The sequence below is a fragment of the Nannobrachium achirus genome (genome assembly GCF_963921795.1).
Source record: "Nannobrachium achirus genome assembly, chromosome: 2".
NCBI classification, from domain to species: domain Eukaryota; kingdom Metazoa; phylum Chordata; class Actinopteri; order Myctophiformes; family Myctophidae; genus Nannobrachium; species Nannobrachium achirus.
This window is the reverse complement of record NC_137811.1, coordinates 64976822-64991200: the sequence shown is the minus strand read 5'-3', so window position 1 is coordinate 64991200 and position 14379 is coordinate 64976822. Positions and strand designations below refer to the sequence as shown.

General features: G+C 40.5%; 1 protein-coding gene across 1 annotated transcript in view; it reads left to right on the top strand.

Moving 5' to 3' along the window:
• The window catches only part of LOC308304954 (putative serine carboxypeptidase CPVL), a 36090-nt gene extending 32958 nt beyond the window's left edge, over positions 1–3132 (top strand). Inside the window, exons 12-13 of the mRNA XM_080749578.1 lie at positions 1207–1389; positions 2627–3132. Of these exons, the coding sequence (XP_080605704.1) occupies positions 1207–1389; positions 2627–2725 (282 nt within the window). The 3' untranslated portion in view covers positions 2726–3132. The remainder of the gene's footprint in view (positions 1–1206; positions 1390–2626) is intronic.
• Positions 3133–14379: the final 11247 nt, after the last annotated feature.

Here is a 14379-nt window from a genome sequence, read left to right as displayed (position 1 = left end):
TTTTCTATGCTGCGAAAATTACATTTCTTTTGCCTTTGTATGGGTGTCGCCATCATTGTTTTAATGTGGGTACCAGGAATGCTATTGGCTGCCAACGGTCACGTGCAACTGCAGGGATACATGGGACATTGTCTTGAGCTTGGTGAAAATAAAGCACACGAAGAAGAACCATCACAAGCCTATGATCACAAGCCCCTCCTACAGCATACCCTGCTTTAACATCAATTATAACATAAATTGGACCATATTTTCCTTTTTTTTAAACAGTAACCATAAAGTATTTATGACAATGTTTATTAAGGTAAGAAAATCAAATGTAAACGTTTGGGGGAAATTAATGGAATCATATGAAGAACATGTTGCGGCCAATCATTGGAACTTTCAGTTCTGTGTTTGCTTCTTTTTAAATACGGACAACTGGCCCCCTGGGCTCCCTCCTTCCAACACATGGGTACTTTTTAGCATTTTCAGTTTGTGTGGACCCGTGCAGGCCTCCACGCATTTAGTTGGTTTAAAAACATTGTCAATAAGAAGGCGAATAAATGGAGCTCTACTTGTGGCATAGGCCTTACCTTCTGTCTGTGACATGTCCAGTCCATCACCCTTGGTGTGTGTGTATGCGCACTCCTTTGTATAATTACTTTTGGTTTAACTAAGTCCAGATTCAATAGGCTTTATTTGTCACTCACTGCTACAGGTACAAGCAGCAAAATGCTGTTGCATGTTCTTCAGACTGTACTAACGGTTACCGTACAGGTAAAACAAGATGATGATAATCATATGCTTATGGATACATTAATGTAAAGAAAAGTACAGGTTAAGAAAGACGGGTTGGGCTGAGGTGCCAGCCACACAGTCCGACACGGAGCTGGATATTTCCGGATAAATAAGTGAAGACATTGAAAAATATCCCATTCAACACGGATATCTCTGAAGACGATGATGTGAGACTAGACCTCCCCCTAGTGGAGGTCTGGGGAGTGGGGACTCAGATTATTTTAGACCTAGATATCTTTGTCGTGTGGACCTAGATATTTTTCTATGTGCATATCTGAAAATCTGGGATATATGAAATATCCAGAATAGATTTGTCTGGCCGTGGCCTGAGTCTAGCTTCAAGTCGGCCATTGTCCAGTCATGTTCCTCTAACACACATTTGATTGAGCTCATCGTCTTCTTTCTCTCTGTCTGTTCTCCATTCTCCAGGTGTTAATCTACAGTGGTCAGCTGGACGTCATCGTCGCAGCCCCGCTGACCGAGAGATTCCTGCCCACGGTTAACTGGACGGGTGTAGAGGAGTATAAGCGAACCCCTCGCTTCCACTGGAAGGTCCAGCCCACCGACACGGAGGTGGCAGGATACGTCCGACAAGTGGGAGAGTTCTACCAGGTGAGGAGACATTGGATCATCTAGTAGGGGATAGTGGGACATTCATGTTAAACATTATTGTATTGCAGTATATAGTACATGCACACACATAAACATCAAAGGGGGCTTGAGCCTTTTATAGGGGGCTTTGAGACTTTTATCAGTCTGTAAAAAGTGCCATTTGCAGACCATGGATGCAGTTTTTACCATAAGTGAAAGAAATGCAAATGCCCTCTTTCCTTGCCATACCTGAAGGCAGCATTCAAGAGAATTTCTATATAACTCTCCTGAGCTTGAATGCAGCATCTTATGTTGAAAGAATTGCCCTCTCTGTGTAGAAATCCATACCGTTACACCACATCTCCAGTATTGACTTGATTATGCGTAGTTCCGTGTGCTTAGCCGACCTCCAAGCTCACAACTGCGACGCGTTCTGCTATTTTCGATATTTTCACCAAAAGGCCCCTTTAGAAATTTCAGCCCCAGCCTCTCTAACATTCTCTGCACGTCCCTGGTATAGTATGTAGGATATAGCAGCTCGGGACTGGGAGGGAGGTGGTTCGATCTCCGGCCAAGTCACTGAGTCATACCAAGTGCCCAAATATGCCTCCTACTTGGCACTCAGTGTCAAGGGTTGGATTGGGGATACGATACATCCCTGTGACATACAGTACCAGCGTCATCATGTCCAGAGAGTGTACAGTACATGTACTTGTACAACAAGCTGCCTCATGCTACAGACACAGCAGTAGGCTCCTGAGCTTTGAGCCACATCATCATTGGCTCCCAAGGCTAATTAACTCACTTAATGTATGACAAATGTGAACAGATTTTCTTTACATAACCTTTTCCCCCTCTGCGCTCACAATGTCAAACATTTGGAGAGACTGAATGCTAATTAACCACTTAGGCCCTAATATACTTCGCCGTACTAAATTAAAGGTTAATGTGGTTAATAACACCGCACTATAAGATTATATTATGACATACGACTCTATTTGTAGGCCTGACCTTAGCATGTACAATGGGAGGCCTGCTTCCTCTTGTATACATATTATTACATATAAAATAATTGAAAGCAACGAATGGGCATTTGTAAGATACTGATTTCAAGACCCCCTAAATTGAAAACCTCATTTAACGTTTGAATCATTTTTCTTTCAGTAAAAAATAAAATAAGGCCATATTGAAGTTGCTTTTATAGACCGCTTTGAATTATGACCCAACCATAATTCTGTGTCTCCTCTTATCATGCAAGGTAATAATTCGAGGAGGAGGGCACATTCTGCCTTATGACCAACCAGCGAGGTCCTTCGACATGATTGACAGGTTTCTGTCGACGCAAGGCTTCAGCTGAGGTGTTCTGTTCTTGGACTGGAAGTGGAACAACGTTGATTTGGGCCTTCTCTCCTAACAAGCCATGTTCTTTTCAGCTGACCGTGAGCAACTATTGATTTGAAAGACTGTTGATTGTCATCATAAGCATAATGCATTCGCAGATCCAATACATTTCCTAGAATTACTGTAAAAGAAGCAACCCACACATAATGGAACTGTTCTATGATGCACTGCCAATGAGTTCAAAGTTCAAATATGCCTGCAAATGACCCGAATCAATCTTTGTCTTGTGTATTTTACTTTTTTCTTTTGTGTGATTTTGCTATTGCATAGGATGAATATATTTTTGATGGAAAGGTTATGATTACATGAAAAGTCAATAAAATAAATTGAAAACCGCCCCAGGGTAGTGGCATTAAATATCAATATTGTTTGATAAATCATTGCAGTGAAAGGAGACTGCTGGAAGCTCAGAGCAAAGGGGTACCTGAACGTTTTTGCTAGATTTTAAAGGAGGCCTGTCGATAGTTCTTCAGATGCCCTCACTGAAGACAATGTGATAATTTTATTCAACATCCAAGTATATTCGCCAACATAAAACTATACTGTGTGGATACTAGAATGTCTTTGGATTTTTCTTTTTTCAAATTATAATCCGGAACTGGACGTCACAGTATTATCCAGTCTGTCCAAAGAGTGGTTCACACAAATGGGAACATTGTTTTTTTAACTAAAGGATATGTGGTTCTATGTTATCTGTAGTTCCAGTAGGCTATTCAATACAAATATCAATGAAATGAAAATAACTGTTCTAACACTCACATATTTACTCAAAGCAAATTATTTTCTTTTTAGATCAATTTATTACCAGAATACAGTAATCGAGTAACAGACAATTTGTACAAAATTTGCTTTCTTCATCCAAAATATGCACATTTGAAAATGAGGCTATGAAATACATGTCTGATTGTCTCACATTTTTCTCCTATTTGTGAGGCCTCTTAATATTTCTAGCCCCAACGCTCTGTTGAGATCCTGGGCGAGACCAGGGGCATCACAAGGGGGGGTAAAGTAGGACTGAGTTACCTGGGTGGCAGCCCAGGCCCCCAGATAATCTGGCCGAGAATTTTGGGGCATCACAAGGGGGTGGGAAACTTGGACTGAGTTACCAGGGCCCAGAGAATGTGGTGCTACACCCCTGGGTGAAATGGTATCCAGAATGGTGATGCGTTTGGGGTCCCAGACACAATTCTCTTCCAAACCGCTTTTCACCATACCACAACCGGGGGGCACCCAGGCCGTGTCATAACCATGGGCATGCCAGGTGCGCTGCATCGGATGGGGTTGGTAATTGATGGCGATCACTTTGCCCACGTTGACTTTGACCTGGGTACACATTATTGTGTATCATTATTTTATTTTATTTTTTTATGAAAAATAGCAGATATACAAGCTCACAGTGCGGCACCGAGTGCCGCGCTGCAAGCTTGTAGATCTGCTATTTTTGAAAAATCGTGAAAATTAGAATTTTGACCCGATTCTATAATAGTGTCTTTTGAATCCTTCTAATAGTTTTTGAAAAACCTATGTTTCTATGTCAGCAATCTGGCTAGCCATCGTCAAAGAAAAGGTTCTTTTCACTTAAATGGAGCTCAGTTAGTCTGTTCTTGAGAGACTACTATGACAGTGGTTCTCAAACCTTTTCATGTGAAGGACCCCCAAAATGATATTTATTTGGCCACGGACCCCCATCTCAAAATATTTAGTTCCAGGAACCACCAGCTCGCAGCGCGGCACTCGGTGCTGTGCTGTGAGCTTGTATATCTGCTATTTTTCACTGGTTAAAGCATTCAATTATTCTAGGCCTAAATGGGTTAATTCACCTTTAAGACAACACGTTGGGACTCCTGGAGACCGAGAGGGTAGCGGCAGGCTTTCTCCAGGTCCCGGCTGAGGTACACGCCGGGGCCCAGCATCCCCTGCTTAGATGGGCAGAAGCCCTGGGCCTGGATGGACATGGCACTTTGCCTGGAGGTTCCATGGTACATGACGTAGGTTCGATCACATCCTGGAGCTGACAGGCCCTGGAGACGTTCTACTCCCTGTGGGAGAGAGAAGTCCTCTTCAGCCCATGTGAGCTGCTGGTGCATGGTGGTGTCACTGTCAATACAGAGATACCATTAGTAGCTGTATAAAATGAGCCGAAGAGAAATGCATGTAAAATAAGAATATATGTGCGTGGAATAGGCCTATGTATATACTGTGTATGGATTTGGCCTCTGCACAATCAAACTAAAATCGTCCGCTGTTTTCTAGATGTGAAATTTACATTCATGTGGCTTTCAGATTTATCCAATTCTTGTTCCAGTTAAGAAAAAAAGATATAGATCTTTAAAGCAGCACTATGTAACCTTTTAACAATGTCCCACAAAATTATAAAGTTTTATGTTTAAGCAATAACAATCATCCTTCCATAAATGTGTAGAGAACTTTAGACTCAGGGCAGTCCCTACTAGGGGCTTGACTGTAATACCATGTACTGTATAGGGGAGACAATGAGTTTCATCCTGGCATTTGCCAAGGCACCAAGGCAGAACTGCCAGTCAAAGCAAAGACTGGCCAATCATGCCATGCGTCCTCATAGTCCAGTAATTTTAGGCCAAAATTAGGCTAAACCTAAAACAAATTGCAATAGTAGCAAACTCAACTGATTTTGTATCCTCAATATATCCTTAGTGAGGGAAAAAAAAGCCCCAAGGAATCCCATCAGGGCAAAGTTTTGAAAACGACCTACCTACCTTCACTTACTATACACTACACCAGGGATACTCAAACTTCTGAACCGGTGGGCCACATTACAAAAGTGTCAAGGGGCCGCGGGCCAGTTGATAAAATGACATTACTTGATAACTTCTCTTTTATTTGCTTTATTTCCACATAACTTAAGACAAGTGCAATGCGCATTATTTTATGGATTGTAATTCCGTTTATTTTCTGTCAATGACACAATTTGTAATCAAAGTAATTTCAAAGTAGTTTCTCTCTTTTATAATAATTCTGTGCAATTAGCATATTCCGCACAAACACTAAAACAAACTAATGTACATTTGTCTGGGTTGTTGTCTATCTGTCTGCCTGCTATCAAGTGGGATAACATTAAAGATAGCTGAGCACATCTCTCTTTCAATTGCTTCACAATGTTATTTATGACTTGGCCCACATCCAACACAAATGGCTTTTTACAGAAAATAAACTTGTGAAAACAGATTTAGTTATGACTAAGGAAAATAAAATCAAACAATACTTAAATTAGATTCCCAGACTTTTTAGCTACCAAATGGCTAATGATTGAGTTGTTAAGTAGAGCTACAGTAGGCCTACATCTCTCTTTAATTTAATTTGCAGGTATACAATGTCATTTTGGGTATGCTAATTGGTCAGGCAGAGCCAATGGTAAAAAAAAATCTGCTCAGTTTAAAGCTTGTTGGATGCGTGACTTCGAGAACTTTAAGTTGGTGGGCCAGTCAAAATTGCGCCGCGGGCCGGAAGTGGCCCGCGGGCCGGAGTTTGAGTATCACTGCACTACACTATAAAGGAAAAAATGACTCCCAAAAAAATCTGCTTTAAGTGGGATGTGAGGGGTCAAACTAGGGGTTTTTAATTATTCTGAATCCATTGCAAGCATTCGTTTTGCACGAAAAACATTCCTTGGGCAAGAAATGGCCCCTCAAAATGATGGTTTAGTGATTTTCACAGTCTTTTGGGGTTCGTTTTTAGTGAGTAAGGAAAGACATATTATAATATCTATAAGGATATGGCCATATATGGAGATACGATGACATCACAGAGTCCACAGCTGATGATGTGGCGTGATGTCATACAATACACAAACAAGCCCTATATAAAGGGGCAATTCTCACCAGGGAAGAGAGCATTCCCCACTAGCTGAGTATCTTAAGATGGTTGGATGTGATGATAAGCTATAAGCTTAGTTGATCCTAGCGATAAGGTCTGAGTCGAGGAATGCTCTCTTCCCTGGTGAGAATTGCCCCTTTATATAGGGCTTGTTTGTGTATTGTTTATTTCGACCGTAGGTCGCAGTTTGCCACATCATCAGCTGTGGACTCTGTGATGTCGCCACATCATCAGCTGTGGACTCTGTGATGTCATCGTATCTATGTGATGTCATACTGATGCGGAGATATGAGCAGGGCAAAGGTGTGACGTGTGACCGACCGACCGACCGACCGACCGACATTTTCCATTCATTCTCCTCACTAGAATGTGTGCTGACCATATAAGGACTTCCACCATGGCCCGTGTTGCGAGCATAGCTAGATTCGGTTTTCAGAGGTGGCCAGCCAGTCCTCGACCAATCAGAGTAGATTATGGCCGTAGTTATGTTGTGATGTTTAGTTATGATGGTCAAAATAAAAATTTTGAGAACCACAATCGCTCTGAATTAAGAACGTCTGCTAAATGCCTAGATTGTAAACTACTGAACTCCTAAAATGCCACAGTCTCGTACAATGAAGCGGGAGACGTAGGCCTACCGATATTCAGTGATTGGGTCTAATGATCAAAATGAGAACATTATAATGTAAAAAATCTATAAAAAAAATAAACATTTCCATGCTGTAAGGCCAGTAAGGGACAAGATGACCCCGGCCACTTTCATTATCACTGAATACACCTTTAATGGACTGACATGTTATTGTTCATAGCCAGGAGATTGAGTCTGGTGGGACCTCTGCCTGGTGACCCTCATGTCAATGTCAAGAGCTATGCCGGGTACCTCACCGTCAACAAGAAGTAGGCTACAACAGCAACATGTACTTCTGGTTTTTCCCTGCACAGGTACAGTAATCTGCTAGAATATTTTATTGGAATTCAGTGGGGTGGGGGAGTCAACATTAGTACACAGACCTCACTATCTAGTAGTATCGGTAAATATGTGATAATGAATTACCCCATACAGTATGTGTGTGTTTTCATACCCTACCCAGTCGGAGCAAAAGAATGCAAGCTATAAGGATGGTGTTTTATTTAGGTGGTTTTCAACCAGTGGTCCGGGGACCGCCAGTGGTTCCTTGAGGAGGTTCCAGGTGGTCCCTTGCTAAATGATGGAGAGTTGGTAACCAAATTAACCCTTATTAGATCTTTAACCCAGATGCAAATTAAACATTTTATACTCTCAAGAGTTATTGTAAAAATCTGCATTACGTAATTTACAAGAAGTCTACACAATTAGAGAATGTAGGAGAATTGTTATTTTGACCCACGTTAGCCTAGTCTGACTCTGTTTATTACCCTCATGCCGTATTTATGTAACCTACTTTTTGGAGCCCTTTATACTTTGTCTGTGTCTTATCCTTAAGAGGTCTGCATGTCTTCCCTCTATTGTATAATCATAATCTTTTCTCCTGGAGCGACCCCACTTATCTGAGGAATTACTAAGGTTTCCCTTTCTTTATTATAGTATAATATAGAGTAATATAGAGTTTATCAATCACTGATTTCATAGGCATAGTACTTGGAAATTGTTGAGAATAAATGTGCTCTATTATGTAGTATCTTATCAGTGTGCTCAAAATGGCTAGCCTAGCTAGACTTTATCTGCCATTGCTACCACGCAGTGTGATATTGTCTGGCTATGCAAGTCTGCAAAATGGCTTCTCAAAAATAACTTTCTGCTTCTGCTAATAATTTGATTGGTCAGTGAAGAGAAACGGGAAGGAGAGGGTACATAGTAGGGATTGGCATGTGACTCACTCACTGCACTGAACCCTAAATGTTGCAAATATGTTGTCATTTACACTAACTGGTGGCAACTATTATTAGCCCGTCTTGTCTGTCTTCAAACTGTTTAAGCGTTGCCACAATACAAAATCATTGATGGATCTTCCTGTGTCCTGATTGGCTGAGAGGACCTGCAATTACATTCCATTTTTAAATGGATCTACTTTTTTTTAAACATGCCATTTATGAAACTGTTACAGATGAACATGAACACATTTATTTTTTAAACATTTGTACTGTCTGTAGGTACATCCTATTCCTATCCTAACACACACAAACACTTAGGCAAACATAACTAATCACAGCTTTTCATGATTTGTGTGCACTGACTATGGGTAACTGCAGTGACTGATGTTTTTATTTTCATTTTCTGCCTGAGTATGTAGGAGTAGAAAGGAACCGAAGTTTTGAGGAGAACTTGATATGACTGACTGACTGCCTAGTATAGAAATAATGACAATATCTAAAGTGTGCTCGCAGGCGAGCCCACAATCACCTTTTTTAAGACGCCAAAGTCGCCACAAGATGGTGCTCTAATCATTCCTTTAGTTCAAGATCCAGATGTTTTACTGGCATAAAAAGTCCAGCATTACATAAATTGCCTATTTAATTTAAATGTATTGTTGTTCTGCAGGTGAGACCAGACACGGCTCCAGTGTTGCTGTGGCTCCAGGGAGGACCTGGAGGAACCTCCATGTTTGGACTCTTTGTGGAGCATGGACCTTATGTGGTGTACAAGAACATGACTGGTACAAGAGTGTGCCTATCAGAGACTATGTTCAGACTGGCAGCCCACATCACAGTTTTGGCTTTTCCAGATTGGAATCAAATTGTTATTTCTTTTGGTCAAGTCTGAACAGCGAAAACAGAAAAAAAGCCTTCTAAATCCTCCCTAAGTTTTCAGAAAAACCTCTGGTGGAAATGTCCAAAACTGTAACTTTTCAGGATTCAAATTCATAAATAGCAAAAGTAGCAGATTTGTGTGATGCTGTAGTATGATGAGTAGGGCATTCATTTACGAAAAAATATTAGAATAAGGAGATAATGGGTTAAGCATCACTCGTGCACGCCAATGTCATTACCACAGCAGCCAACGCAAATTAGGTGTGAATGCACAAATCCAATCTGATCACTTGCAAATAACAGTGTGAACTGTGGCCAGTCAGTCCTAAAGATTGTATTTTAATATCTAATCGTATTTGCCTGCACTGCAGTGTGAACAAAGAGTGATCCATACTGTATACAACACTTCCTTCATATAAACACAACCTTCTACGCCAGCTGTCTTAACAACACCCAATCTTTGCTCTCTTTGCAGTCGGTTCGAGGGATTACTCTTGGGCGTCCAGATATTCTGTGCTGTATATCGACAATCCTGTAGGTATTTGTTTGATCAATAAACAAAAGTGTGTGTGTGGGGAGGGGGGGGGGGGGGGGGAGAGAGGGGATAGACTGATTAGATGGTTTCTTGTATACACACAGAACAACAATGCATGGTGTTGTATTTACTTTATGATATTAATGTCCAGTGTATGTATATCTGTGCTTGTGGCAGGTTGGAACAGGCTTCAGTTTCACAGACGATGACCGGGGCTTTGCTCAGAACCAGGAAGATGTTGGCAGAGACCTGTATAGGTAACATGACTACTGTACTAGTAGGGGAGAGCCGCCTCAATTGTAACGCTTCATAATTGTAACAAGCACATTATCTCCTGATTGGTCAATGCCATCATGACGTCATCACATCAGTTTGTGACCAGGGCCGTAATGAACGTCTCCAGGAAGTAAGAACTATTTGTATCCAGCCTAGACCGAGTTATTGCAGAAAAACTGGTATTTCTCAAAATGCGTAAAAATTTTCACCTTGAGTATCTTTGGTCTGCAAATCTTTTCTTTAATGTTGCAGAGATAAAATCTAGATGGCTGTCTGCATATATCTGTTCTTCATTAGTTTACATCGTTTTACCTTGCTATGCATGTTAGTTCTGTTCTGTAGGCAACGTCAAAGCAGGGGTGCCAAAACGGTTCAATTGTAACACAATTTAACATGATAATATCATATTGAAATATTTGACATATTGGCCAATATTGTGTTCAGTCAGCTGACATTCAATTACAGTGTATTTTAAGTCAGATTAGGGATGTATAACATGTTGCATTAATCAAACTTGCTATTTATTTAGGTAATCAATGTATTTTCCCATGGAATTCACTCAAACGCTTAAACTGGTACATCTTGTAATATTTAATATTTTCCTAAAGTATGATATAGTATCTTATCACACACTTGGTATGAAAACATTGTAAAAGAGTTGCTTGAATGAAATATAATTGATTTAAACAAAAAAATATTTGTTTATTAAGGTTCTTTAGCTGTGTTACATTTGTAAATCTTGCTGTTACAATTAATCCCGTGTGGGCTTCAAATGTAACATCGGAACAGCGCCCACTCTCGGTTTAATAACTCATGACCTGTTTTATCAAATGAAAAACTTGAAGTGGTTTATGATAGCAGACATGTGTAAGTCCTTTGCCTGAAAATATTACATATGTAGGTGAAAGAATCTCTGAGTAAAATATTGAAATGTGAAAAACGTTACAATCGTGCAGGCTCTCCCCTACCACTAGTAGTGCAAGTAGTAGTAATAGCAGTTTTCACTAGCAGTAGTAGAATTAATTATAGTAATACCACTAGCAGTGATAGTTATTATAACAGTGGTGGTGGCCATACTAATTGTGCTATACTGTGTACAGATGTTTACATGCCAATTGCTGTATGACAGACAAATAAGGAACTGCATACAAATCTAATCGTGTAGATTTTGCGATCTTGTGTTTCTAGGTTGGACAAAATGTGCCAATTATTATTATTAAGCAAACTGTAATAATGGCTTTCTTCTCCAATGTGTTCTTAAAGGTGTCTTCTAACACCTCTTAATTACTTCGAACTGAACTCAGTCCGTCTTTCAGCAGCGGTCAAAGGGCTTAACTGGGCGGGCAGCTGCCTGCTTTGCCCAGTGCTGACGCTTTCTGCTCTGGAAAACTTGGTTGGTATAGGGGTGGCTGCACCATGGTAGTAGTTGAATTTATGGAATGACAGCACTAGGGCTGTCTTCGACACAGGATTTATGAAGTCGATTCGAGTCGCGGGGGTTAATCCGACGCGTCGACGAATCGTTTTATAGTCTACTTTGTGTAAAAAAAAAAAAAAAAAAAAAAGTGTTGCTTTAAACCACGTCAACATAATAGAATAATACATTAAGAGATGAATTGAATACACAGTGTTTTCGGTGATATCGGTGCGCGAGCACAAATGTTATCTGCATAGCAGTGTACAACCATAGAGTTATAACACACACCGTTAAAACAAATAAAACATCTCCGCTGTTTCAACTCTGCCCCGTCTCTCTGCAGCGTGCAGTAGAGATGAGACATTCGCGAACGATTCCGCTCTCTTGAACGGCTCTTTTAAATGAACGATGGGATCCAGTCCGCAGTCGCGGGACACAGAGCACTGACAGAGTAATGAGTCAGTGTCGAGAACAGATTCATTTCAGAAACTGATCATAAAAAGGTGGAGGCACAGCTCCCAGCTAGAGCCCTCAGTGTGGACATGTCATGGACGCAAACACAGCGAAACACAATCATTCATCATGGATTACAACACTGGAACAATTCAGAAGCACTTTAATTAGAAAATGTAACTTGTAGCCTACACTTGTGTATGTTAATTTGACTTTAGAAGATTGTTTACTACTTCGTGGACGCGCGTTTGTGCTGTGGCAGGTTATTTAATATGGGATTTTGACAGCGTGCTTCCTCCTCTTAACGGAACACTGTCCCGGCTCTGAATGTTTTAACGAAGCGGCGGTCTGAACAGTTCTGGCCGTTCCGTCTCACTTTCAACCCGACGCTGGTGCAATAAATAACTGTTCGCCAATTGCTACTTCTCATTGGAAGTACATGACACCACACCAGTCCAGCAGTGCACCGCAGTACTGGCAGTAGTAGGCTAACTGGTGATATAAAAAAATATATATTTTCGCTTCGACTCAAACAATTGGCGTCGATTCCCGGGGCTTAAAACGACGCGTCGATTCGTCGATTTTTAGAAGACAGACAGCACTGGGATGGAATGGATTTAATTGAGAGGTGTTGGACACCTATGTGAACAATTCTTATATTGTAAAGGCAGCACTCATTTGCATGCCACAGGTACATGTGATCACTTTAAGAATCGTTTCTAATGTGATCCATGACCCTCAAAACATAGGTCTAGACACCTTATTTGTTCAGTTAGGTGAATAGTGAAACTAAGTGAAATTTAGTGGATAGTGAAAATAGATGTTTCGATAATGGCGGAACCAATTTGCATATGAATGGTGTAAGGGGCATTTTGACAACCTTTTAACATGGCTCATTTTGTACACATTTTGTCCAATCTTGAAACACTGATTGGAAGTAGACTATATTTTCTTCTTATCACTAAACTAAAATGTGGGCTAGTTTCCACCCAGATGAAGTGAAATATTTCAAGTATAAAATGCATGTGTTTTGCACATGCTCTGCATGCTCCAGACACACAGACTGACACTCTTATGAATGCCTCGACTCCTGCAGAGTTGAGATGCAGTAAAATAAGACATAGGCCTATACAGTAAGATGCATGCTTACAATAACACTATGCATGAAATTAAAAAGAACTAACATTTAAAACTTAAAGACAAAAACGTAACCATGTTAAAACCAGACGCATTAAAAACCTGCCTCGGCTGCCTGTAAAATATGTGTTTTCAGATTATTTCAAATGGTCTAAATATTAATCTCTAATAACGCCTCTCTCTCCTTTGCTCCTCTCTCTCCCCCCACCCCCATCTCTCTTCCAGTGCATTGACTCAGTTCTTCCAGATTTTCCCAGAGTATCAGGCCAACGACTTCTATGCCACTGGAGAGGTATGTGTTGCTTCTTTTAGCACGGTTATTATTCATTTATAACACTGACGTAGATTCAAACAAGTAAGGAATCTACGAAAGGCTTGTTATCATCGGTCTTAATTACTATCCATTTGTAGCTTTATCTTTTATCTGTATCTGAGCGCTGGCCGCTGTAACGACCTAATTTCCCCTCTGGGATCAATAAAGTTACATCTTATCTTGTTGTCAAAAGGGGATTATTATGCAGGTCTCATGCACACGGCCAGAGACCATGATTAACATTATATAATTGCAGATGCCAAAGAGCCAGCAAGACGAAACACTTTGACAGTTGTTTAGCTAGGTAGTCAATCCAGCATCTTGAAATACCACTACTGGTATCTAAACGAATGGCCTAATTAAAACGCTCATCTGTTTGTATTCCCGGCATTCAGCTGATGCGTTTATTCAGAGCGACTCAAGTGCAATGGCACAATGGCAAACCTACGTTATACATTTTTACAAGCAACCAAATGTCATGTTTTGTTCAAGGTCAAATCCACAAAGATGTTCCAGCGATTTGAAATGAGTTTTTCTCTTTCTTTGTCTCCTTGCAGTCCTATGCAGGGAAGTATGTTCCTGCTATCAGCTACTACATTCATAAGAGCAACCCAAATGCCAAGGTTAAAATCAACCTCAAAGGAATGGCCATTGGGGATGGACTCTGTGACCCAGAACTGGTATGTTTCTGAACGTTTAGCTTCTCATACAGCTGGTAGTTTTCAAACAAGCGATCTGATTGGGCACGTTGGTGTAGGGCTGTCACAATTATTTTAATCGTCTAATCGTGATTATTTGACATAATCGCGATTATTTCTCATAATCGTCATAATTGTTTCCATGTTGAAAAATGTTCATGTTTAAAAAAAAAATAAAAAAAAAATAGTGGAAACAGCAGAT